General features: G+C 41.8%; 1 protein-coding gene across 2 annotated transcripts in view; it reads left to right on the top strand.

Moving 5' to 3' along the window:
• The window catches only part of NOX4 (NADPH oxidase 4), a 154,576-nt gene that overhangs the window by 6,649 nt on the left and 121,405 nt on the right, over positions 1-26,522 (top strand). For both annotated transcript variants that reach the window (XM_073318104.1, XM_073318024.1), the window contains exons 3-8: positions 8,208-8,318; positions 8,935-9,019; positions 9,913-10,010; positions 12,367-12,394; positions 18,131-18,203; positions 22,315-22,395. In XM_073318104.1, coding sequence (XP_073174205.1) covers positions 8,208-8,318; positions 8,935-9,019; positions 9,913-10,010; positions 12,367-12,394; positions 18,131-18,203; positions 22,315-22,395 — 476 coding nt within the window. The remainder of the gene's footprint in view (positions 1-8,207; positions 8,319-8,934; positions 9,020-9,912; positions 10,011-12,366; positions 12,395-18,130; positions 18,204-22,314; positions 22,396-26,522) is intronic.

Here is a 26,522-nt window from a genome sequence, read left to right as displayed (position 1 = left end):
TGTATGCCTGCTATTTTATAGTTAGTTAACAGGGATATGTTCCTCTGTTAAGATTTGCCTTGGAGCAAGAATCTTCTCTTCCTCTATCATTATTTAAAAATCCAAAGGTCCACTCTTTTGAGCCATTTGTTACTACATGATAATGTGAAAGTTGCCCAGGTAGCACAAAGGAAGTTGAGAGACCATTTAGGGATCACTTGGAAAGAGTGAGTTACTTAGTGACATTTTTGAGCTCTTGGCTGTTTATCAAGTGAAGCTTTAGCTCTCAAATTTATTTCTGGACCTTCCGTAAACTGTGGTTCTAGACATTACTCATGTTTTTGCGTTATCCATTGTTTCCCAACAGCGCATGAGCTTGTCACATCAAGCACATTGCCCAATTTGATTTCTGCTCAGTAAAAGCTTACACAAAGCATTATTGAAACCACGTGACATTTTCCATCAAAATACATGAATCACACTTTTTTGGAAATGTCCTGCTTTTTTTTTACAAGTTGTTTCACATTTTGTTTGTAATGATGTGGTGGAAATGAACCTGAATTAATATGAAGGCAGTGGATTATAGGAATATATCTTTATTAAAGATCACTAAGACAAAATACAAATAATGGTTGCTGGTCCATTTAGGTGGCAACCTGATTCCAGGAGAGGGCACTTCTTAATTTTTCATAGAAAGGCAGGCTGATTCTCATCCTCCTCCACTCCTGCCTGTCCTCCATCACTCTCCCCCATAATGTACCTAGACAGTTCAGTACACAGAGACTAGGGGCCTTATTCTCATTTCCTTCGCACCATTATAACTCCATTGCTTTCAGTGTTGCCTTCTAGATTTACACCAGAGTGAGTGGAGAATTCTGAGGGGGTGGTCATGTGGGAGGAACATCTTGGGGGTGGGTGAAGTTATGGGATAGATGGACATGCGTACTCATGAGTCAGATGAGGTATATCCTACTGTGGAGAACATATGGGGGCAGCAAATGGGGGAGGTGTCTCATAGGGACAATGAGCTACTAGTGGCCTACTTACTATCTCTGTAAGTAAGGGAAACCTGCAGCCTTCTCCGTAGACATCCCCTATAGCACATACTTGTTTCTACCCCAGCTGTACTTTGACATAAGACTGCTGATCATAAGGAACTGGGTGATAGTTGGTTTAACATTTTTCTCCTCGGGGTTAACAGAAATATATTCCAAAGACTGTTGTGTGCCAACGATCAGAAGGAATCATACGTTTTTTGTGGCAGTTGTGATAAACTCTTTGCTATGAGCACATCATAATTGCTGTGAAAAAAAAAAGGCCTACTTTTCCGGCAGGACAGACATGCACAAGAGTTGCCGCTAGGGTATGTTCAAAAAGCAGAGCACAGCTACCAGTGGGGTCCAGAATCTTTGTGGTCAGTTGGTGCCAACACAGCACGCAAAGAGCCTGCTGCTTCTCAAAGTCATGCTGGTTGAGCTGAGGTCAGCGGAGTCATACCAGTGTAACACAAGTGTCAAGGTTCCTTCCCCACTCTGAACTCTAGGGTACAGACGTGGGGACCTGCATGAAAGACCCCCTAAGCTTATTTTTACCAGCTTAGGTTAAAAACTTCCCCAAGGTACAGACTTTGCCTTTTCCTTGAACCGTATGCTGCCACCACCAAGCGTTTTAAACAAAGAACAGGGAAAGAGCCCACTTGGAGACATCTTCCCACAAAATATCCCCCCAGGCCGTACACCCCCTTTCATGGGTTAAAGGCTTGATAATAATAATCCTCATCAATTGGTACAGGTGAACACAGACCCAAACGCTGGGATCTTAAGAACAATGAAAAATCAATCAGGTTCTTTAAAGAAGAATTTTATTTAAAGAAAAGGTAAAAGAATCACCTCTGTAAAATCAGGATGGTAAACACTTTACAGGGTAATCAGATTCAAAACATAGAGAATCCCTCTAGGCAAAACCTTAAGTTACACAAAGTCACACAAACAGGAATACACATTCCCTCCAGGACAGCAAATTTTACAAGCCATTAAACAAAAGGAAATCTAACACATTTTTTAGCTAGATTACTTACTAAGTTTACAGGAGTTGGAAGGCTTGCATCCTTGATCTGTTCCCAGAAAAGGTATCACACAGACAGACAAAACCCTTTGCTCCCCCCCCCCCCACACACACACAGATTCGAAAGTATTTTGTCCCCTCATTGGTCATTTGGGGTCAGGTGCCAGTGAGGTTACCTTAGCTTCTTAACCCTTTACAGGTGAAAGGATTTTGCCTCTGGCCAGGAGGGATTTTATAACACTGTATACAGAAAGGTGGTTACCCTTCCCTTTATATTTATGACAACAAGTGTAAGTGAATTCTGAATCCGGCCCAATAACTTTCTGTGAGTTACTTCTGGGAAGCCAGTGAAAATCTATGTGTGTCAGGATCCCCAGGGTTCAACCTGGGACTGTGGGAGCACTATGCCCCCTTTACTTCATATTCTGTGTTGTCTCTCACAATACTTTACTGGTGGCAAGCAGTAAACCTCTCCAGTACAACCGCATGTGGAGCCCCATACCCAGCTAGGTTGCATGAATGCTCCCAGAGCCACTCATGGATCACACAGAGAAAGGCACCAGCCAAATCACCCAGCTCCCAGGCCTGCACCCTAGGAATATACCGTCTTGCACTGCTCAGGACCCTTTCTTGAGCAATGCAAGTTTATTAATTGATTCACCACTTCATTAATGGAAAGTGGGTATACACCAGCCTTTGTGACCTGAGCAGATTTACCAAGCAGTTCAGTCAAACTCATTCATAAGGATAAACATTAAAAGAAGTTTATTGATTACAAAAGATAGATTTTAAGTGGTTATAAGTGACAGGCAAAAAGTCAGAGTTAGTTACCAAAAGAAAAGAAAATATAAGCACACAGTCTAAACTCTCAACCCTATCAGACTGGGCAACATATACATCAGGCAGTTTTTCTCATCCCGGTGGTTACAGCAGGTTGGTTACAATCTTTCATACGCAGGCTTTTCCCTCTTAGCCTGGGGACCAGTCTCTTCTGCTCCAGCTTTCTCATTGCTGTCAGCGTAGGTGGGGGAGAAGAGAAAGGACTAAGCATGGGGCCACTGTGTTCTGTTTCATACCCTTAGTCCATGATGTGCATAAGTCCAGCACTGCTGAGTCACCAGGCCAGGTTGGTTGAGCAACTCCCCTGGTGTGGCCTTGTGCAAGTGAGTCATTGAATTGTAACTCCCTTGCTGGACAATGGCTGTGGATGGTTGTTTGACACCTACCTGGGCATTGGTTAGCTCCCTTGTCCTTGTCTCTGGGGATCTAATATCTGGGCAGTTCCCTAACTCACAGCATATTTTAGTGACAACCATACAACAAAATCTCATAACTTCCTATGCACTAGTACACATATTTAGATAGAAAAATAGCTCTCAGCAAATCATAACCTTTCTTCTGATATCTCACATGGCATGCTTTCTATAAAATATCATAATTATATATAAATGATGAATATGGGGGCGCTCCCCCGAGGTATAGTGTGTCACGCTATGTTTGTGCAAACTAGTGATAGACAAACCAGTTCAGATGAAATAAAATACCCACTCTGCGTACTAAAGCAGAACTGAGCCATTTTGAAGTTTGGGGGAAAAACTCTGGGCAAACTTTCCTGTTGCACTCCTCCTCATTTTGATGATGGAAGATGGGCTGCTGAAATGCTGCATACAGTGCTTTCCTTAAGCTATTTCCAGCCCACCTGCCGTATACATGGTTCAGATTTTTGGGGCGCTCCTTCAATTGGAACCATTAGGGTGTGTCTACAGAGTCCAGGGGAGCAAGACTCCAACTCGGGTCAACAGACTTGGGCTCCCTGGGCTTATATTACAGAGCTAAAAATAGCCGTGTAGTTGCATTAAACAGAGGCATAGCATGCAAGTCGTGGGAAGTGGTGGTACCGCTCTACTTGGTGCTGGTTAGGCCTCAGCTGGAGTACTGTGTCTAGTTTTGGTCCCAAATGTATAGAAAAGATGTGGAGAAACTGGAAAGAAGCCAGAAGTGAGTGACAAAGATGATCAAAGGGATGGAATGCAAGCCATGTGAGCAAAGGCGGAGGGAACTGGGCATGTTTAGTTTGAAAAAGAGGAGATTGAGGGGGGATATGAAAGCGGTCTTCAAATACTTGAAAGGCTGCCATAAAAAAGATGGAGACAAGTTGTTCTCTCTTGCCACAGAGGGCAGGACAAGAGGCAATGGGTTCAAATACAGCATAGCAGATTTAGATTAAATCTCAGGAAAAACTTCCTAACTGTAAGAACAATAGGACAATGGAACAAACTGCCTCGGGAGGTTGTGGAAGCTTCTTAACTGGAGGTTTTGGAGGCTGGATAGCCATCTGTCTTGGATGGTTTAGACACAACAAATCCTACATCTTGGCAGGGGTAAGCCTAGATGACCCTTGTGGTCCCTTCTAACCCTATGATTCTGACAAGAAATAATTTCACCATATTTAATAATGTTCAAGACAGTAATCACCCTGGGCTCAGCTAACAATAGACATGGGATTCCATTGTAATTTTTTGTGAGATAATCACATCTAATTATTATTACGTATTGTTTGTGTTATTGTAATGCTTAGGAGCCCCAGTCGTGGACAAGCACCCCATTGTGCTAGGCACTGTACAAACAGAACAACAAAACAAAACATGGCCCTTGCCTCTAAGAGCTTGCAATCTGATACAAGCACTGTTAGATAATGGCTGCGTGGATGCTGTACATTTCAACCCAAGCAGAAATCCTTGTGTTCAATATCCTTGTGATGTATCACATGTGCCAGATAACAGAAGTTATAAAGTTTACCAGTTGCTTTGCTTATTATTCTTGAGCTTTGGAATGTTTTCTGTTAGCACTCTCATTTTTTCTGGATTTTGCATAAACTGTAGTTCAGATCGTTGCCGTGTTTCTCATTTCATCACTGAAATTCTCTAACCCGTTCTTTGTGTCAAAAACCTCTAATGAAAATGTTTAAACACTTTAATTTCAGTTTCTTAAAAATTATTCCTTTGACATATACAGCTCATTTCTAGACTTCCTTTACAGAAATAATAACTAATGAAAATAGCAACAAACTTCACCTCTCCAGAATTCAGCGTACACAGATATGCCAGAGCAAAACAGAACACTGCCACTTTTCTGATACTCCAAAAATATTTGTGATGTTCTAAAATGATTCATTTTGCATAACCTGGGAGTCACTTTAAGCCTAATCTATGGCAAGGAAATAGAAGTACTATGTTTACTATGAATGCCACAATGTTCAAATGATTTTTTTTACTCCTTTTGAACTGTGGGTTGTTGACTGTGGCCTCTTTTACCTAAATCCCACTTATCCTTGTTCCCATGGAAGCAGCTCAGTTGGTATTCAGCAGAGGTCTAGATCCCTGATATGGCAGAGAGCAGGTCCAGGGTGTATGTGTGTGGTGAGTGGGTGATCACTCTTTCATGCCATCATCACAACACTATGGACATTTGCGAGTCTCCCTTCATTCTCTGGAGGCTAGTGTTTGATGGGGGGAACACCTAGCAGCTCAGCTCTAACGCAGAGGACTGAAAGGAGCCGGGGGGATTGGGAGCCAATGTGGAGGCACAGATGCTCCCCCCAGGTGGCCCACTCCACTGAAGATCTCATACAATCTGTGCGTATTTCAGGTATCCGTTGGCTTTGTGGTCAAACTCACTACAAAGAGATGGGGCGTATAGGGGAGAATCATCCACTGTTGCAAACTCTGTGCAGGCATGCAACCACCACAATTTCCTTTCCCAGTACAGGGGACCGCCGGGCCCAAACCTGTGCAAGTGATTTCAGATCCTTCTATATGAAAGGTACCATGTAAAAATAAGATCATTGTTACCGTCACCACCTTTCTGTGGCTCTGTGCCTGGTAGGGATCCACAGGATTTTGTCCCCGCTGTCCTTTATATAATAATCTGTAATCAAGATTTAGGCATCTCTTCATCTATTGCCTGTAATGCAGCCCCTCTGGAGTGGAAATTGGCACTCCTAAATAGTACACAGCAACTCTGAATAACAGGACAGGAATCAAAGAGGATGAGTTAATACTGTTTGGGCAATATAATTGCCCATGTCAGAAATCGGACAAGAAGCCAGGGTTATTACCTCTGCCTTTATAAAATATGCCTGGGATCTTTAATGACTATAACGAGTTTAGATCTTAGTTTTATGCCTCATCAGAAAGACAGCACCTCCTCTAATGTTACAGTGGACGTAGTCTTGGTAGACTGTGTGAATTCTAAATGAGAAGTGTATGTTAATTATTTTATTTGAGAGTGTATGTATATGTAATATTAGAGCTGGTGGGAAAATTCTGTTTTCCACAAAAAAGCATAGAAAGAAATGACAAATTTTCATTTTTTTCCAAAACACTTCACAGGTTTTGTTTTTTTTAATTTTTCAACTAACTGTAAACTGACCCTCCTCTCCTGGTTTCCACCTCTCTTTTTTTCTTTCATTTTTTCCCCTTTCCTTTCTTTTTCCCCCTTAAAGAAAGAGAAAAAAACCTGAAATTGTTTTGATTACATTTGAGGTTACATGTTACAAAAATAGCTATGTTTTATTTTTTTTTGAAAAAGGACAAAAATTTCAATCAGCCGTATCCTAAAAATTGATACTATATTTTTATTTTCATTTATATTTTAAAAATACACATATGCAAAAATGACTTGTCTTTTAACATGTATACTTTTTTAATCATTTTTTGTGTGTGTGCGAGATGCTGTATTTCTACAGACGTCCCTTAGGAATAAAATGTCTTTATCTACTGACAGTCTGACTGCATCTTTTGTAAAAGCTAACAGAAAAATGCAAATTCAAACTAATAACGGGGAGAGCTGCTGCAACTTGCTAAATTTTGTGAATTTAGGGTGAAGGCATCACAAGGTGTACTTTGCTCGTTTATTTGACGTGAGGTTTAGGTTTAATTAGTTAGGATCCAAGTGGACCAGTAAATGTTATATAGCATATTTTATAAAAGCTTTAGTGAGTGGAGTTCCCAGCTATCAACTCCCCATTGCTGATTTGGGGTCCAATTTAGGGAATGTGCTTATTAGCAGTGTGTGACTTGGTAAGGACCTACTGTGAGTCTATTCCAACCGTCTCTGAAATGGCACAATTATTTCCATTTTAGCTGAATTAACGTATGATGTTGTTCTTTGGCTCATTTATCACAAAGCCATTAAATTTTAGTTAAGTGGCTAATGAGGGTCTTCACGCTGTTTAATCCTTTCCTCCTCTCTAACTATGGCTGTGTGACCCCTCTGGCCACGTAGAGGGTGGTTGCTCCATTGACATTAGGGTTGCTTTTGATTTATTCCCTTACACGTGCTTGTGAACGTTGCTTAGGGTGGCAGTTCTTTCCAAGTGAGATGTCACCTTTTGACATAAAAAGAGGCCAGTCCAATTCCTACTGAAGTCAAAGTGAGTCTTTCCATTGACTTTGGTGGGAGTTGGATCAGGCCTACGATTAGGTCAACAAATCCTCACAGCAGATTTTCTCTCTTCTTTTACATAGCTAGGTCTGAACTATTGCTATAGTTACTTATGGGGCTGAGTCCTACCCCTTATAAAATCTTTCCAGATTCTTCTGCTCTCAGAAGCAACAACTGGGCACCTCCAAGCTCCTCTAGGGAAGAGCAAAGAATTCTTTTAATTATTCTACAGTAGGGTGACCAGCTCTCCCGATTTTATAGGGACAGTCCCGATATTTGGGGCTCTCTCTTAGATAAGCACCTATTATCCCCCACCCCCTTCCTGATTTTTCAAACTTGATATCTGGTCGCTGTACTCTACAGGGTCTTCAAAATTGTTTCTTTGGGACAAATTTAGTTTTGTTTAGCCACCTTAATTTTTGACATTAAGGGTGTAATATATATTGTGTTACAATCTATCATAGCCCCGCCCAACCATAGTACCTGAGCCCCTCACAGTCATTAGTGCATTTATCCCCACAACTCCCCTACCAATTAGGGAAGTACTATTATTTATTTAGAGGAGTAACTGAGGCACAGAGAGCCTAAGGTCACATAGGAAACCTGTGGTAGAGTAGGGAATTGAACCTGGGTCTCCCAAGTTCTAGCCTAGCCTAGCCCCCTACCCATACTGGACCATACTATCACTCTATAATCTGACTCTTGCTGTATTTGTTCAGCTAGGATTGTGTATTAGCAGAGCTTCAGCATCTGTCCTCAACCTGAACTGCAGCCTGGTCCTTTTACCGATGTGCCGTATTCTCCTGGCCTTCCTCCGAGGATCTCAGAAGGTAAACAACATTTAGAATCAATCAGTTAATAAGGACCATGCACATAGACAGATTCCTAAGAAATATTAGAAAGGTTACAGTACACACATATTTAGTTACTATTCATTTGCTTGGCTGTAGATAGTGCTGGTCTGCAGACAGGTATCCTAGATGTGCATGGTAGATACATTGTGTGTGGACCCTGCTCCGGATCCCTTTGAAGCTAAGGAAAGTATTGATTTTGACCTGGCTGGGTTGGGCCCAGTGCTAAGAACATTTCTTGCTTTGGTAAGTAAGGTCATCTTGTGCCCGTGTGCACAAGAAGAGTGAGCGCAAGTGAAGCCTTATCCCCATAGATCCTAAGGCCAGAAGGGGCCATTTTGCTGATCTAGTCTGATCTCCTGAATAACACACACCAAACAACATCTTCTAGTAACTTCTGCATCAAGCCCATGGAGTTACCCTGTTGTGTCTAATCCTGTTCCTACTAAATGTAGGTGTTGTGATCAAATAGCATTAAACCTCGTATAAAAGTTAATTTGACAAAGAAATCATGTCTAGAACATCAATTACTTTTAACTTTATTTTCCATTGCTTCATCTTAGAAGAGAGATTGCTTGAATTCTTTTTTTACTAGGTTGCCAGCAGGAAAACAAGAAGGCTGTTGGATAAAAGTAAAACTTTCCATGTAACATGTGGTGTTACTATATGTGTCTTTTCAGGTAAGATTTTATTGTGCTGAGCACTAGCTCATGTGGGAAGCATATTAAACAATACAAGTCACTTGTGGCTTTTCTTGTGCAGTACGTTTTGGGGTAGTTTTTCTCTGTGTTTCTTTGTTTAGACGCGTGAATGTTTTCTCAGACATTTTTGAAGCCTGGGATCTAAATGAGGGTGGAAAGACTTTCCTTAAAAGTTACAGGTTCTGAAGTGTCAGTTCTTATTTCTTATATGAAATCAAATTAAAAGCTGCCGTCCTAACTGATTTCAGACCACATGTAGTCAATTTAAATGAGGAGGCATGAATGTTAGAGATGAAAAGATCTATTGCAAACGTGTGGGCAATACAGGTAAATACCACAAAATATTGCCACTTTCAATGAAGTGTTAACATAGCGTTGACACAGTCCTTTGATTCAGTTTCCCAATCAAAATTATAATGGGAAAATAAATTACAATACTTTAAAAGGTTCAAAATGAGTAGTATTTTTATATCAGCCTATCTGTCCAACTCACTTAGTACAACAATAGCATATGGTGTCTTAGGACTGATCTTGTTTCCCCTAAAGTGAATGGGAGTTTTCCAATTGAATTCAGTCAGAGCTGAATGAGTTCCATAAAGAAGGTTCTTATATAAAATCTGCAGGTCAGAAAGTTGAATGTTCCAAATATGCAAAGGAAAATGATAAACAGGTAGTTTATATATAAAGGCTAGGAGTAGGATAGACTAAATTATAATGACGGAATCAGCCTAGTCAGTCACTTGGGACCCAGATCTACAAACTCATGTGTGTAAGAACAGGGATCCACCTACGCATATGAGCTACCAGGGTTAGGGGCTTCACATAATCTTCAAAATGCATCTTAGTGAACTGAGATTTGTTCCGTTTTATAGTCTTACATGTTGCCGCACACCTGGTGAATGTCCTTAACTTCTCTGTGAACTATACTGAAGAATTTTTGGCGCTAAATGCAGCAAACTACCGCGGTGAGGTGGGTGACCTGTTCCTTTATATATTCCTTGAAATAGTTGTAACTTGTATGGTGCCTTATAGTTTCCATGAGTGATGTGTACAGTGGTGCTTGTCTTGCATACTGTGAAAATGCAGTATCCTCTTGATTTCTTTTCTTCCTTTCGACGGCTAGAGTACTAGGACTGGAGTCAGGAGACCTAGCTATGCCACTGACTTTCTGTGCGACCTTAAGCAAGTCACTTATTTATTTATATTTTATTAATCCTCCCTCCCCCAAAAATGAGGGGAGAAAAAGACAAAAAGAACAAAAAAAGTAAAGGAATGGGAAGGGAGGGAAAGGAAAGAAAGGAAAGGGGGAAGGGAAGGAAAAGGAGAGCAACAGCTTGGTTTCTATCTGCTAGGAATTAAAGATTTCTAAAAAGTTAGACCATATCTTTGCCAATTTGTCTTGGGGTCCCTCTTCTCCAAAATGTTACCTGCTCTTTAGCTGCCAGGACAGCCATATTGCTGAGCCAAGCTTCTGTCCCTGGAGGCAGGCTTCTTTTCCGTTTCTGTAACATGAGTTGTTTGGCTAGAGAACCAAGCTAGAGAACCAAGATTTCCATGGAGGTGGAGAGTTTTCAGGATGATGGTTTAATTTTTAAGGTGGTATCCATTATCATGTTAATCCTCCTACTGACGTCTAACCAAAAGGATTGAGAGTCCCCAAACATGTGAGCGAGGGTGGTTCTGGGAGACCCACATCTCCAGCAGCAGTCTCCCCCACTGCCTTTCTGTGTGCCCTTTGGCAAGTCACTTCACTGTTCTGTCTTAGTTTACTGCCCTGCTGCTGGGCAGGCCTTGTTGAATCATTTATGCTGCTATCATTGGACCTTATAAAATGGGAGAGGCAGGAGAATAGATGCTGCATTTGCAGCATTGCACAGGCAGTGTAATGTGACATATGGATTGAAGCATGACAAGATTTGGGCCAATCCTGCTCTCATTCAAGTCAAGGCATGGCAAAACTGCTGTTGGCTTGAATGGGAACAGTATCGGATACTTTTATTTTGGCTTTAATTGTCTGCCTGAATTAGGCTGGAAGCTGCATTCTGCTTGCAAAATGCCATACTCAGCTGACTTTTCTATCTCTGATGTAGCCTCCTTAAATCATATCAGAATGTAGGGCCTAAAGTCATTTGTGGGAAACACTCTGGCCTGAGGAAGTCTTAAAGTCTTCTCCTGCCTTTGCACTGCCTACAGGAGTAATGCTCCCACAGGCTTCCCCACTGTGCATTGCTCCCTAACTGTTCTTTGGGTGGTAGGCTTTGCCCAAAGCGGTGGGGAAATAGGAATCATTTAGTGCTTACAAGGTCAGCATTAACTTATGCTCACAGAGTCCTTCTGAAGTTGAGTGGAGGAATGATTCCATGGAGGATGACTGTCTCCTTTGCTCCATAATTGCTTCTTCCCTCAGCCTGCCCCTCTCACCCATGATCCTCATGGACCTGGTCTTCACTACCAAAAAAAAAAAAAAAAAAGGGTGTGTTCTTAACTTGAATGAATAAACCTGAGGCAAAATCCTGGTGGAGGCAAGGCAGTTAGAAGTTTTCACATGAGTTAGCAGGTTGAGTTAAAGCCTGTGGAGGAGCCTCATCTTTAACTCAACCAGCTAACTCATACAAAAACTACTAACTGCCTTGCCTCCACTAGGATTTTATCTCGAGGGAGTTAACTCGAGGTAAGAACACACTTTGCCCCACACTGGTGAAGACAAGGCCATAGAGGGACTTCCTCAGGATCAAGGGGATTGTGGAAACATGCTATAGTGTTGGCACTCTGCCTTTTCCCCTCCACTCAGATCTGCTGCTTTTTCCCCCCGAACCTCCCACAAGGAAGTGGAGAGAAGCATTTGGCCTGATATTGTGAACTCCTTGAGGCAGCCATGTTAAGCTCACTCCTGCTCCCAGGGAAGTCCGTGACAAAACTCCAGTTGACTTCAATGGGAGCAACATAGTTGCCCCTTGTCTTTATATTCAGCTTTAAAATCTCATCCCTCTCCTACAACTATTCAGTAGCTAGGGAAAGTTGTTTTGTAAAATGATTATCTATGAAAGCAGAGAAGTGTCTGATTGTCTCACTACTCTGCTTTCTTATTCAGTGTGCATTTGGTTTTTGCAAATGGTTGCAAGGGTTGGCAAAAGGTTCAGTGTACATTGATGGAACGTAGTTGTCATTGTTCTCTATTACCAGTTACGCAGTCCACTTTTACAGCCAGGTTTAGGGATTGACTGTCGTAGCGAGGCATGTGGAAATGATGAGCAGTTTCTTATATTAAGAGATATAAAATGATAAATAGCAACTGATTTTTGTGTGTTTTTGTGTCTATTTTTCAGGACCCCAGGAAACTCCTTTTCACTACTGGTAAGTTGGTAACCTTCTGTGCAGAGTTGATAAGCTGATTAGTTAGTTTAGATTTCATATTGCAATCAAACCAGAAATATATTTTCAGCCAGACAAGAGTCTCACTTCCACCCCCAGTCGGATTTACCTCCATTTCTGTAGGGGCAGAGCTGGGACCACAGTGTTCCTAAGTGTTCTTAAAGGTATTTCACTGTATCCACACAGCAATATACAAATGATCATGGGGACCTGCCCTGCTCCTGTTCCAGTCAAAACCAAAACTTCCATTGACTTCAGCGAAAGAAGGATGAGGGCCTTTAGTTTTTGTAGAAGAGAGAAAATAAATCAGAGGGTGGACCCTCTAGAGCAGTGGTTTTCAACCTGTGGTCCCTGGGTACCTCAGGGTCTGCAGACTATGTCTAAGATTTCCAAAGTGGTCCACAGCTTCATTTGAAAATTTTGGGGGTCTACAAATGAAAAAAGGTTGTAAACCACTGCTGTAGAGCCTCATCTCATGGAGCAACATTGATGGAGACAGGGAGTAATGGGGGATGACTAGTCCAGGTCGTTGCTCCAAGTTAATACAGGCCGCTCAATAGATCTCTCCTAATATTTAGAAGTGGAGTGAGCCTCTGAAGGAGGCAAACTGAAGGGCTAGGTTATAGCCTGAACCCGACTTTAGGGGCTTTTTGTTGTTATAGGATATCAGGGGAGGAGGGATAGCTCAGTGGTTTGAGCATTGGCCTGCTAAACCCAGGGTTGTGAGTTCAATCCTTGAGGGGGCCATTTAAGGATCTGGGGCAAAAATTGGGGATTGGTCTGCTTTGAGCAGGGGGTTAGACTAGATGACCTCCTGAGATCCCTTCCAACCCTGATATTCTATGACAACTGACCCACTTCATCTGCTTACCTGTCCTTTATGGACAGCCCAGTCTTGCAAGGCTTAGCACTTGCAAGGTACTGAGGAACCTCAACTTCCTTGCCTGACTTCAGTGAGATTTGAGGGTGTTCAGTCCCTCAGAGGTGAGATTAACTTTAAACAAAGGGAAAGCTGCTGCCTCACAGAGTGTCAGTGGATAATAACCCCTCCCCCCAACTTGAGATGACTGCAAGGAAAATTCACTATTTTCAAAAGAAAACTGTGATCTAACTGAGGCTATGTGATACTGATTCAGTAACCTCAATTAGAATATTTAGAAAATACGCATTCAATATAATGGCTTGATAATGTATTGCTCTGTTATCTGCAAACCAAAAAAATAACAACCATAACTGTTTGCCATTTTTCATCGTCACACTCCAGACAAAATATTTAGTTTCTGTGTTGGTATTATACAAATCTGCCATTTGTTACATCAAGCATATGACGAGATGAACCTAGGTTTGCTTATCCAGTAGTCAGGAAGGAGAAGTTATAGAAATCCTTGGAGTGGTGTGAGCAGAGTCTTCAGTGCTGTTATTCTGCAGATGAGTCAGTGGAACATAATTTCAAACAGAGATTCTACATAATATTAAAACCATATTTCTGTATTATCTAATGTTAGAAAAATAAATGTAACCAAAACACTGACTGGTTGTCTCAGCTGGTTTATGTCAGGATCAGTTCAACTTTAGAATGATTCAGCTGCAACATGGAAGCAAGCAACTATAATCATAAAAATAAGTGAGCAAAGAGGTTTTAGTTGCATGCGCATGACAGAGAACAATGTATTCCCATTATGGAATGGATTCCCTGGGCCTGATGCAGACTCTCCTGGCTTAGACTCAACTCCTATTGGCACCTACGGGGTCTGTTTTTCTGCTGTGTTTCACCTTGAGCACCCCTGTTCAGAATGAAGACAGAATGCTGCTATTCTGATTTGGTAGGGGTTGGTGCAAGACAGCATAGAAACACGCCAAAAAAAGTTTCATTTGAAAGGACTGCATGATGGGGTCCGGTGTCTCTTGCTCCTGTTGCACTTACTGGAATTAGAAGTCTATAGAAAACATAGTTTTCAAAGGTTCTAAGCCAAATCTAGACCAGGTGTCAGCTGGTGCAGCTTCCATAGAAAATCAGTGATAATCTAAATGGTGGTGTAACTCTGTTGCCTAACTGGCATAGACTCAGACTTTAAGACCAGAAGGGACCAGTATGATCATGTAGTCTGATGTCCTGCACATTGCAGGCCTCAGAACTTCACCTACCCACTCCTGTAATAGACCCATAATCTCTGGTTGAGTTAGTGAAGTCCTCAAATCATGATTTAAAGATTTCACATTACAGAGAATCCACCATTTACACTAGTTTAAACCTGCAGTTGACCTGAGCCCCATGCTACAGAGGAAGGCAAAAACTCCCGAGGGTCTCTGCCAATCTGACCTGGAGGAAAATTCCTTCCAGACCCCAAATATGACAGTAATTTGGACCCTGAGAATGTCAGCAAGACCCAATAGCCAGACTCCTGGGAAAGAATTCTCTGTATTAATTCTCTTTCCCCATCTAGTGTCCCATCACTAACCATTGGGGATGTTTGCTACAAGCAGTTGTAGATCGGCTACATGCCATTGTAGGCAGTTTCAGCATCTCATCCCCTCCATAAACTCAGTCTTGAAGCCAGTTAGGTTTTTTGTCCCCGACTGCTCCCCTTGGAAGGCTGTTCCAGAACTTCACTCCTCTGATGGTTAGAAACCTTCACTTAATTTCAAGCCTAAATTTGTTGATGGCCAGTTTTTATCCATTTGTTCTTGTGTCCCCTCCCTCCCTGGTATTTATCCCTCTGATGTTTTTATAGATAGTGATCACCTCTCCCTTCAGCCTTCTTTTGATAGAAGTAGTGCAGTTGGCATTGATGTGGCATTCAGTGGGTGTTCAAGGTGAGGGTTGTTCACAGACTAAGGAGGAGGAAGAGGGAGGGTGCATCAAAACCAACATCTAATAGGAGGTGCAAATAAAGTATAAGCAGTGTTGCCTTGGATCAGGGAGAGGGCCTGAGTGCACATTGTACAGCCCACAGCCTCTCCATGAATGACCCTGCTTCTGTGGATACCTTGAGAGCTGTGTGGATCTTGGGGAACGCACTGTATTAGAGTGAGAGCCTGCAAGGTGGAACCCATGTCTCCCTAAGGGAGCTAGGGGAAAACCTTGTGTCATTTTCATTCCTCTTCACTTCTCAGTGTATTCACTCATAAGGGATGTTTTGGCCTGACTCTAGATCAGTAATTTAATAGCATCCTTCTTTCAGCCCATTGTGCCACGTGTTGAAGTCCTGTCCCACTGAAGTCAGTATCAGACCTTCCATTTTCTTCACAGAGGCCAGGTTTTCATTTATGCTCCCCAGCCTAGAGAGATCAAAACCATGCAGGGGGATTGCATATCCTGCAGTGTAGGAATCAATACTTGGCACAGGTGGTTTAAGGCTTAAGGTGTGGGGGGTTTAATTTTTTTTTTTTTAGTATAATTTTAAATTTTTAAGAGTTTAACTTGTAAAAAAAAATAGCAGAAGCATTCAGGTGAGAATGCAGCAACCATTTTGAATCACCGTTATTGTTGTTTGAATTGTGGTAGTGCCTAGATGTCCCAACTAGGTTTGGGGCCCTGTTGTTATTAGGTGCTGTACAAACACATTGGTAGACACTGTCCTCACCTTGAAGAGTTTACAGTCTAATTTGAGACAGTAGGCAACAAATGAAACAACAAGAGGATGGAAGGAAGGAAGGAGAGGGGTTGCAGCAATAAGAGTACAGGGGTGCTATTGCACAAACGGATAGTTCCCATTCATTTTAATTTTAAATAAAATGAGCTATCCCTGACCAACCATTAGTTATTATTATTGCCATAGTGCCTAGGAGCCCCAGCCATTGACTAGTCCCCATGGTTCTAAGGGCTGTACAAACACAGAACAAAAAGACTGTCCTTGCCCCAAAGAGCTGACAATCAAATTTGGTGGCTGATTTCTTGAAGGCAACACAGCAGATATGGGACTTGGAGGCAGAGGAGGATGATGACTTTATGGATTAATCTGGTGAGGACACACCATGCTGAGGGGCAGCGTACTAGGAAGTGTGAAGAGGCTTGTGGGAGAAACAGATGGATGTTGAAGGTTGCCATCACTAAAGGAGTATCAGGAATGGTGTGGGGGGTAAAGGGAAAATAAATAAAAGCAGATAAGTAGGGAGGGGACAGAGTTGAGAAGGGGTTTGTAGGTTAGAACAAGAATCTTGAATTTGATGCAGAAGAGAAGGACAAGTGTGTTGGGGATTTGAAGAGTGGGCTCACATGACTGGAATGAAGGCTTAGGAAGCTGATTTTAGCAGCTGTGTTTTGAGTGGAGTGCAGGGGTAATGGGAGGAGGAGGGGATAACTTTTTAGTCATGCACAGATTGAAAATCTATATTTAAAAAGAATAAATGAAGAGAAAGGAGACAAATTGTATTGCAACTCTCCTTGTTTTTTCTAAGATCTAGGGTGAAATCCTGGACCCACTGAAGTCCTTGGCAAAACTCCCATTGATCGTGGAGCCAGGATTTCATCCTAAGATTTTCAGAAATGAGTACTGATTTTGGGTGTCTCAATTTTTGGGTCCCTAACTTTAAGCACATTAAAGTAGTCTGGTTTTCTGGTGCTCAGTATTTTCTAAAAGTCAAGTCTCAAATGGAGCACTCAAAAATTGAGACACTTAAAACCACTCGTCATTTCTGAAAATTTTGGCCTACATTTGGAAGCAAACATGACTTGATCCTGCCCCATTATAACCAATGGAAGCTTTGCCATTGACTTCAGTGGAAGCAAGATCAAGCTCTTAGAGCATAATCTTGCAAAGACTTAGGCATATGTTTAACCTTACACACTGTGAGTGGTCCTATTGGCTTTATGTTATATTAAGCATGGGGCTTTGCAGGCCTGGGTCCTTACATGTTAAAACTCTGAATGATTTGCTTTCTTCAAGAGGTAAAATATTCATATGTAACTCTTCATGGCTTTTAAATGTTTGCTCATTATACATAATTCTTAAGCCACCAACTTTGAAAATCAGATGCCAGCATTAAGGTAGGTAATTTAAAATCTTTGTCCTATCACTCTGGAATGCTGACTGCAGCTCATCCTCGCAGGTTTTGTTCTACAGTCAACAACTTCAAACATTATACTATGTCATGAAGACTAATTGCAGCATTTTTCCCATTTCAGGGTAAAATGGGTCTGCAAATGATCTTAGCAACAGCTGGCATTGCAATTGATTTGCTTGAAATTCTGTCTGTGACCAGTTTTTTAATTGTGCTGTTTTGGAGAGCTGTACATTTTAAAAAAAATTTAACACTCAAAATTAAAATGGAAATGTTCTGCAAGTAACTCGCTTTGAAAGAGATTTCAAAAGTTATTATAAAACCAGCCTTTACAGCAAACTGAAAGCCTGTGCTGTTAGAAAGCTACCTGCTGAGCTCTAGCTGGTTCATGGTGCAAAGGGGGTACAAGAGGAGGAGTGAACAGTAAATTGTGAATTTTAGATGTATCTGTATATACTTGGACTAATGCAAGGAAGAAAACATATTTTCCCCTCTCCAGATGGAGAATAACAGTGAAAATCTCTTTTGCACAAAATTCTCTGAAACTATGTTCATTTGGAAAATTGGCTCTTATAAATACATTACATAAATGAAATAAATCATTTTGATCAATACATGATTTGTGTTCCTAATACAGACCAGCACTTTAAATGGTCATAAAAGATGAGTATACCTTTTCCTATTATAATTTTAAATCTATGTGTGTTTATGTTGCAGTTCCAGGACTGACTGGGGTCCTGATGGTGTTAGTTTTATTCCTAATGTGCACAGCTTCTACATATGCTATCAGGTAAGACTTAAACTGATTATTACGTTGAACATCACAGTCTGAGCAATCGTATTCTGCCACAGATTAGAAGGAATACAGAGCAACTACAATGATATGTAACAGGCATTATATAAATGGAAGGAAAATATCAAATATCTTGTTCCATTTGTTGCACTAACTTGTAGGTAAACTAGCACATTAAGTTTTGGAATCAGTATTTGTACAATAAATATGCAAATTGATGATGTTTTCAGAGTGTAGATTTATTTAAGAGACATGGTAAACTTGAAATCTGGACAGTTTTACTCTCCCCCGTCACTGTGTGAAAGATCCACACGAGCAACACAGTAAACTGACTGTACAGTGGTACCAGTGAAACTAATTGTACACGAAGTGCTATCAAATGCACAAAATAAATCTGGAAAAATCAGAGGTTAATGTAGTTTTTTTCATCCTTCCTTGGGTGTTACTTGTAACAATAAATTGACAAAATACTTCAGATAGAAATGTACCATTTAGTTGACTTAGTGTCTTTTTAAGGGGATATTAAGAATTCTGGGTACCACATTTCATAACTGAACACAATAATTCTTGGTCAAAGCCTCAGGTAACATTATTAATGGAGATGACAGTCTAGAGCAGGGATCGGCAACCTTTGACACGTTGCCCATCAGGGGAAATCTGCTGGCGTGCCGGGCCAGTTTATTTACCTGCAGTGTCTGCAGGTTCGGCTGATTGCAGCTTCCACTGGCAGCGGTTTGCCGTCATGGGCTGAGGGATGTGCTGGCCACTGCTTCCCGCAGCCCCCATTGGCCTGGGGCGGCGAACTGTGGCCAGCGGGAGCCGCAATCAGCTGAACCTGCAGACACTGCAGGTAAACAAACCGGCCCTGCCCGCCAGCGGATTTCCCTGACAGGCCGTGTGCTAAAGGTTGCCGATCCCTGGTCTAGAGAGAAAACGAGCAGGGAACTGTATCTTACCCTTTTCAGTGCAGAGTCCTTGTGAACGCCAGCGGCTTAATGCTGTGTGGTGCCTGCTCCAAGGACTTAAGTGTCAGAGTGCTCAACAGCCTACAGGATCGAGTTTGGTAGCCTTTCTGGCCTTAGGCCCTGATCCTGCAAACACATGCATAACTTTTGCTAATGTAGTAGTCCTTATCAAGTACTCACTTGAGTAGATTAATGATTTTGTAGAATCAAGAATCAAGTGTTTGCAGAATTGGGGTTTTAGATCCCAATTCAACAAGGTACTTACAGATGTGCCTAACTCAAAGCATGAGAGATTAGTCCCAATTACGTCAGTTAGGCATATGTAAGTTACACTGCTGAACCAGCATGTCTTAGCTAGCTATTATTATTATTGTTAGGCCTTGATTGAGGAAGCAGTTGAGTAGGTACTTAAGAACCTTTACTGAACACAGATGCTTTCCTGAATCAGGACCTTAGTGAGGTCAGAAGCTGGGAATTTGCCAGAAGCTTGGAATGAGCGACAGGGGATGGATCACTTGATGATTACCTGTTCTGTTCATTCCCTCTGGGGCACTTGGCACTGGTCACTGTCAGAAGACAGGATATTGGGCTAGATCGACCCTTGATCAGATCCACTAGGGCCATTCTTATGTTCTTATGTTAATTGGCAGCCCCAGGTGGAGCTACAGAAGCACTGAATTTGAGCAGGATTAGACTGCAGTGCTGCTAGACTCAAGATAAGATTTCAAGATAATTGGGCAGGATGTAAGCTATGCTGAAGGCTTTGCCTCCAAAGCTAAACCCATTTCATAAAAGGTGGAAACACTAAATGATCACTTCAGACTGATACAGCTCTGCAGTGCTTTTCCAAAAGCAAAAGTCTGTTTTCTCCAAGGCCAACATAAATTAGAAAATAATAGCAGCATTTGTTTAAATAAAAAAAGAGAAAGAGATGCAATGCAAACATTCTTGGAAATAATGAACAGTTTTAAATTTTTATCGTAGTAATTTCCTGATCCAGGCAACAAAGGTTTCCCTGTTTCCAAGACTGTGTACTAGTTATATCCCGTTTTGACTACTGCAACCTCCTGCCCTTCAGTCTCCCCTCCCTAAAACTCCGCTCCCATCAAAACCTCATTTTTCTCTCTTAGTGCTCCAACTGTGCCTCTTCTTCTAGATTCATTACAGTGGCATCTCCTCTTCTGTATAAAGATCAAGCTTCTTTTCTTCAAGCATTCCACAGCTCTGCAGCCACCTATCGTGTTCAAGCCCGTTTCTCCTCCTGTAATCCCATCTGCTCCTTCATGTCCTCTCTGTCTTCTCCTGAAAACTCTTTCCACTTCCTTTCATGCTGTCTCTATATTTGCAATAAATAAAGGCTTGATACAAATGTGAGGTGAAATGGATAAACAGTTTCTGACATATGAATTTTAGAACAAAACCAGTTGAATACACTTCTTGAAAAATCTTCTTAATTTTTTTAAAATGTTTTTCTTTCATGCAATAGCTTGTGTAGCAACTCTCCATTTTTCATTCAAGAGCCATTTGCTAGGAGGGGGGTTGAATTATTATAAAATGTAATAAAACATACAGAAAAATGCTGAAATGTGATCCAGTTACAAGTTAAATTTATTCCAGGGCCTTTCCCATGAACTCAATCACTAAAATATAGGACACCACTTTTTCAGGGCTTCCTAAATAAGTTCCAAACTGCTCATACACAAGCTATCTTCTCAATCACATATAACAATAGTCATTCACATCATTATCCTGTAAACCATCACATACACATTCCCTTCCAATGCAAATCTACACCCACGCACATACCAAGGCCAATTTTCCAAAGTAGGAATTAAATACGCAATTTGAACTCAGGTTTTCAAGAACTCTGATTTCTAGGAAATTAGATTTTGATAAATGTCTATTTTGAATGACAGATAGTAGATAAGAAGCAGTCTGATGTGTTTTAAAAAGTTCTGATTTAGTAAAAAGAAATAATGTTTATAGTTAGGCAATGTGCCAGATATAAGCTGTCTAGGTAAAAGGAGACAAAGACATTTCAGAGAGAGACTTAGTGTATGTTTGCAATGTCTTAAGAATAGCTTCTTAAATTATATAGTAAGAGTTAAGTTTGTGTATGATTTAATTTTTGATTTGTATTGTGGATGGGGATAAGGGTTTGTATTGGAAGAGAATACATTGTGTACATTGTGCTGCTGTACAGGGTTGGAATGTGCTGTGTTGTGTATTTGTGAAGATAGGTAGCTTATGGGTGAATATTTCCTTAACTAGTGAGTTCCTATTTTTTTTGAGAGATGATTGTATTCATGGAGAAAGGAATAAAGTTAAGTGACAGTTCACAGAGTTTTTATGTGGGGAGAATTTCCCTAGTTTTTAAAATCATCAATAGAAGGAAGTCCTTCTTCCCCTTTGTCCTGCACTTATGTGGCACTGCTTGTTCCCTGCAGTTTACCTCTATGTGCCCTGGATTCCAGAAAACCCTCTCTGTATGTCAACTCTTAACTCCTGAAGTATCTTCATACTTTCCCCCCTGTTACCCTTTGCCTCAGTTCCCTGCGTGTGTACCATAACTACCTGCACCTCCTTCAGTCCTTCTCCCCTCTCCCTCAACTCTCTGATTACCTCCCTTCCACACACCTCGTTACCCACTTCCCATTACACCCATTTGTATTGAAAATGCTTAATAGTTACTTTCAATATTTTAAAATATAAATGTCTACAAGAGCATCAGGGTGAATGATGTGGTCTGAGGGAGCCAGTGTTGGTGGCAGAACTGTGGTTATAGGCTGAATTTTGGGGCCAGGGAGCCATTATGGCAGCAGGGGTGGGGTAGAAGGCTGTGTAGAGACCTGGGAAAACAGGCTAGTCTCCATACCTTAGTTCCCTGCATGCACTCCTACTCCCTGCTTTCCTTCCCTCACTTTCATGCTTACCCAGTCCCCTCTCCTTTTCAACAACTCAATGTGGGAAAATGTGTGTGTATATTTTTTACATAACTGAATTGGATTTTGGACCCTAGCTGAATTGGACTTTGCTTTTTCTATGTTTATAATTTTCATCTAGATACACAGAGCTGCTTGTAATTAGCAATGACTGAGTGTAGTATCTGCAAATGGCATTAAACCACAGTTTATTCTTTGCAGGCTTTTGAACTACGATATCTTCTGGTACACACACAACCTCTTCTTTGTCTTCTATGTGCTGCTGCTGGTGCATGTTTCTGGGTACGTAACCAAATAAACTGTCCCTGTTCCTGAAGCACACTGAGTAGGGTACAGCTCACAAAGAAGGGCATTGAGGCAGGGAGCCAAGTGGCATCTTCCTGACATGACCTCGTGCTGGTCAGTATTTAACAGCGGCAATTGTTCAGGTAAAGCTTGTGTTGTGGTTGGAGCATCATTTGGTACAGCAGATTAGAACACAGCAGGGTCACAACCTGAACCAAACCCCGCTCCTTGCCCATTCCACCAAGTTCTGGTTGTAACTAAAATAAATGTTGTTTAGCTCTGCCCCCAGAACCACCCTGGCTGGCTGCTGGCAAAGGGTGACGTGAGGTCACTCTCTTCCCTTTGTCTCTCCTTTCTCCATGTCCCCATTGCTGTACCACAACAATTATTTCTCTCTCCCCAACCATTTTATGGGTGTAAATGACCACACAAGTGTTACGAGCGGGGCTTGGGCAGTCCATCCCAATGGCCAGAGCCCAGGTAGACCAGGATCAGAATCTGGTCAGGATCAGAATCTAAGAGTGATAGCTGGAGTTCGGGACTGGGGCTGTGGTTTAGTATTGATGCCAGTGGGCAGGGGTGGAGCCAGCATTCAAAGGGCAAAGCCAGGGTCTGTAGCCAGAGTCAGAGTTCAAGCACTGAAGCCCCAGGATCAAAGCCACAGTCAGAGTCCAGGTTCCAAAACCAGAGGTTGAAAGCTGGAGTTGGCCTCCCAGTACTGAAGCCAAGGATCAAAGCCAGTGTCAGAGTCCAAGTACCAAATCGGGCTGGACTCAGAGTTAGAGTTCAAGGGTAGAAGTCGAGGGTCCAACCTGGAGCCAAGGGTCTGAGAGCAAGCAGAGAGGCGGATCCATCACAATGACTGGCAGCTAAGTCGACCTCCTTGCACAGATGCTTCCTGGAACTCCTCTGGGCTTAAGTAGTGTGCCTGGACCAATCTGGGGCATGTCAGTCCAGCCTCCTGTGGTGATACTTCCTGTGTTTGTATCTCCACAGGAAGTATGTGGTGATGCCTACAGGTTTCCCATTGCTGCCAGGTAGTGGTGTGGAGGTGTCACCTGTCCTGCAGACCCAGGTTCTGGTCACATCTTCACAGAACCACACAAGGTGCAAGACTGTGGAGTTTCTCACACCAGTGCAACTCCTTTGGACCAGATCCTTAGCTGATGTAAATCAGCACAGCTGCATTTCAGTCAAAGCAGCTGCATCATTGACACCAGCTAAGGACCTCGTCCATTGACTTCCTTGGTATTCTGATTTAGACTGAGAATGAGAAAGAGACAAGCTTTTGAGCTAGACAGAGCTCTTCTTCAGGTCTGGGAAAGGTACTCAGAGTCACAGCTAAATACATACAGGAGTTGCACTGGTGTGAGAAAATGAGTACTTTTCCCAGACCTGAAGAGCTCTGTGTAGGTTGAAAGCTTGTTTCTTTCACCAACAGAAGTTGGACCAATAAAAGATGTTACCTCACTCATCTTGTCTCCCTTGGTAGGGTCTGAAGGTAAACGATGAGTAGCTGTTGGATTTTACAAGCTGTGAAATAGAGCACTGTAAACTTGAAATCTAGAGAATTTTTTAAAAAAGAGTTCCAAGAATCAAGTTTTTACATTGGACCATGATTCCTAACTTTTTCATGTTTTTTTTTTAAAAAGGTTCTCCCCAGCCCTTTGTTGTTGCTGTATGAAAGACCCAACAGGGGAATCTGACAAACTAAGGCTCCCATCTCTCACAAAATAAAAGGCAGGTGGTTCCCTGTGCAGACCCCTGTTCTTGCAGGACTGGAACCTGCCTGGCTATACAGGGGAATTGGTGACAATGACTCTGCACAAAGTGCTGTCTCATACACAAACTAAAATCAAGAGGAAAACATTTTTCTACCCTCTATCAGTTATAGTAAATGTAAGATGTAACTTGTAACAATAGAAGCTAAAAAACATTTCAAACAGAAGCATTTTAATTCACAGATTTTTTTTTATTATGATTAGGAGCCCTTGTCATAGACGAGGACCCTCATTGTGCTAAGTGCTGTACAAAATGATGATCCCTGCCCCAAAGAATTTACAATCTAATTATAAGACAAAATACAACAGGTGGAGAGAGACAGACAGGTTAGAACACAAGGAAACAATGAGACAATATTAGTCAGCATAGAATCATAGAATATCAGGGTTGGAAGGGAACTCAGGAGGTCATCTAGTCCAACCCCCTGCTCAAAGCAGGACCAATCCCCAACTAAAGTGTCCCAGCCAGGGCTTTGTCAAGCCTGACCTGGCTTGATAGGCTGCAGTATCAGCACACCTAACTGTTGGCAAGGTTTTTTGAATAAAGTTACCAGTAAACCCCCTCGCCCCCACCCAGGGCACTGGCAGCTGGAGGAAAGACTATCAGCATGATTCTAAAGGAGCTGAGCAGTCAAGGAGCAGGGGAATGGACAAGGGGTCCCAGGGTGTCTGAGATTTGCATGGGAATGGCAGCTCATTCTTCAGAGGACAAATGTCTTCCCAGCACTGGAATGATTTGGGGAAGATTCTGAAAGGGGACTTTTTTAGGATATTCCATGCCCTTTCCTCCCAGATCCTCTCCTGGGGGTGTTTCGTGGTTCTATTCTATGTATTTTGTTATACTGCCCAGGTCATTACAGTATCTGAGCACCTCCCAGTAGCGTGTTAAGTGACACAACTAACATCTGTCATGTATGCTTTGTTGTTTCTTTCATCCTCACCCCAGGGGGAGAAGAGAACTAGCCCTAATAGGTAATGCATGTGCTGTTGTGGTACTTTTTGCAACAAGACCTGCAAAGCATTTCAGTGACTTACAGATGCCCCAAACTTTAAGTAGGCTTTGGTATTAAAGCCAACAATAGCAAAAAGTCAATAGGAAACACAAAACAGATGCTTTCACGGCATTATTCTACAAACATAAGGATTACTAAAACATTTGGAGCCAGCTCTTCTGCTGGTGCCAATTGGGCTAGTTCTACTGAAATCAAAGGAGCTACACCAATTTGCACCAGCTGAAGATCTGACCCCAGTGATATTGCTATAGTTGTCAAAGGACCAGAGCTTAACCCACCCTGGGACACCAGAGAGAGGATGCCAAGATAATCCTCAAAAAACCCCAGACATAAATCATACATCATTGCAGCTAACTCAACTTCAGTAGGACTAAATATTAAGTAATTAATGTATTAAAGTTAAGCACGTGCTTAAGTGCTTTGCTGGAATGGTGTCTTCACGGCAAATACTTTATTAAATACTGGCTGATGATCTGAAAACTGGGACATGTCTGTAAGTTTTATTTTCCTGTGTTTTAAATATATTCTTTATCGGAGATGGGAGGAGGGGATAGAAGTGACTAATGTGATGGTACTGAATTTATCAAGGAGCGCATAGCTTTCTCAGTGGCTGTAGCTATGGTAATAGCTTCTATAGTTTATCAAAGAATCGGTGCCTTTGGACAATGTTTTATGATTGTGTGTCACTTTTAGTCGATAATATCTTGTGTATTGGACACAACGTGTGTCAAAAAGTATAATGTTCAAAGAACAGGGTTAGTCTTTCATTTATATAATGCGGTTTTGGATGTATTGTAGCTTGATTGTTTAAGATTCCATTTTCAGTGAAAACTGGGGCTACGCTGCATGAAAGCAAAAACGCTATTATCAAAACAGAGTTTTTATAAACCTGACATGACATGAGAGGTGGCCAAATTATATATAATATATGTATACATATATACTTTTCAAGGGTAGGGGGGCGGAAGGATTTGTCTGTACAGAGATTAAGTGTGTAGCATGCTGGGATGTAATTTTACAGCACAGCAGCCTGCTACACACTGAGTGGCCATGTAAACCCTGCTGCCGAGCACTAGATGTTCCGAAGTGCATTTTGATGTGCACTACAGAACTTTTAGTGCGCTGCAACAGGGTCCCCATGGCCATTTAGTGGGTGGCAGGCTGGTGTGCAGTAGATTTACATCCCAGCTTGCTGTGCGCTACATTTCTGTATAGAGAAGTTTGAAGAGTAGTCTATGAGAGGAAGAGTAGCCTTCTTCCTAAGGAGACACAGGATTTTGGGTTCAATTCCCAGCTCTGCTGCAGCTATCCTGGGTCCTCTGAGGGAAAT

This window comes from Lepidochelys kempii, chromosome 1, assembly GCF_965140265.1.
Source record: "Lepidochelys kempii isolate rLepKem1 chromosome 1, rLepKem1.hap2, whole genome shotgun sequence".
Lineage (NCBI taxonomy): Eukaryota > Metazoa > Chordata > Testudines > Cheloniidae > Lepidochelys > Lepidochelys kempii.
The sequence above is the reverse complement of the archived record's forward strand: the minus strand, read 5'-3'. Positions and strand labels throughout refer to the sequence as shown.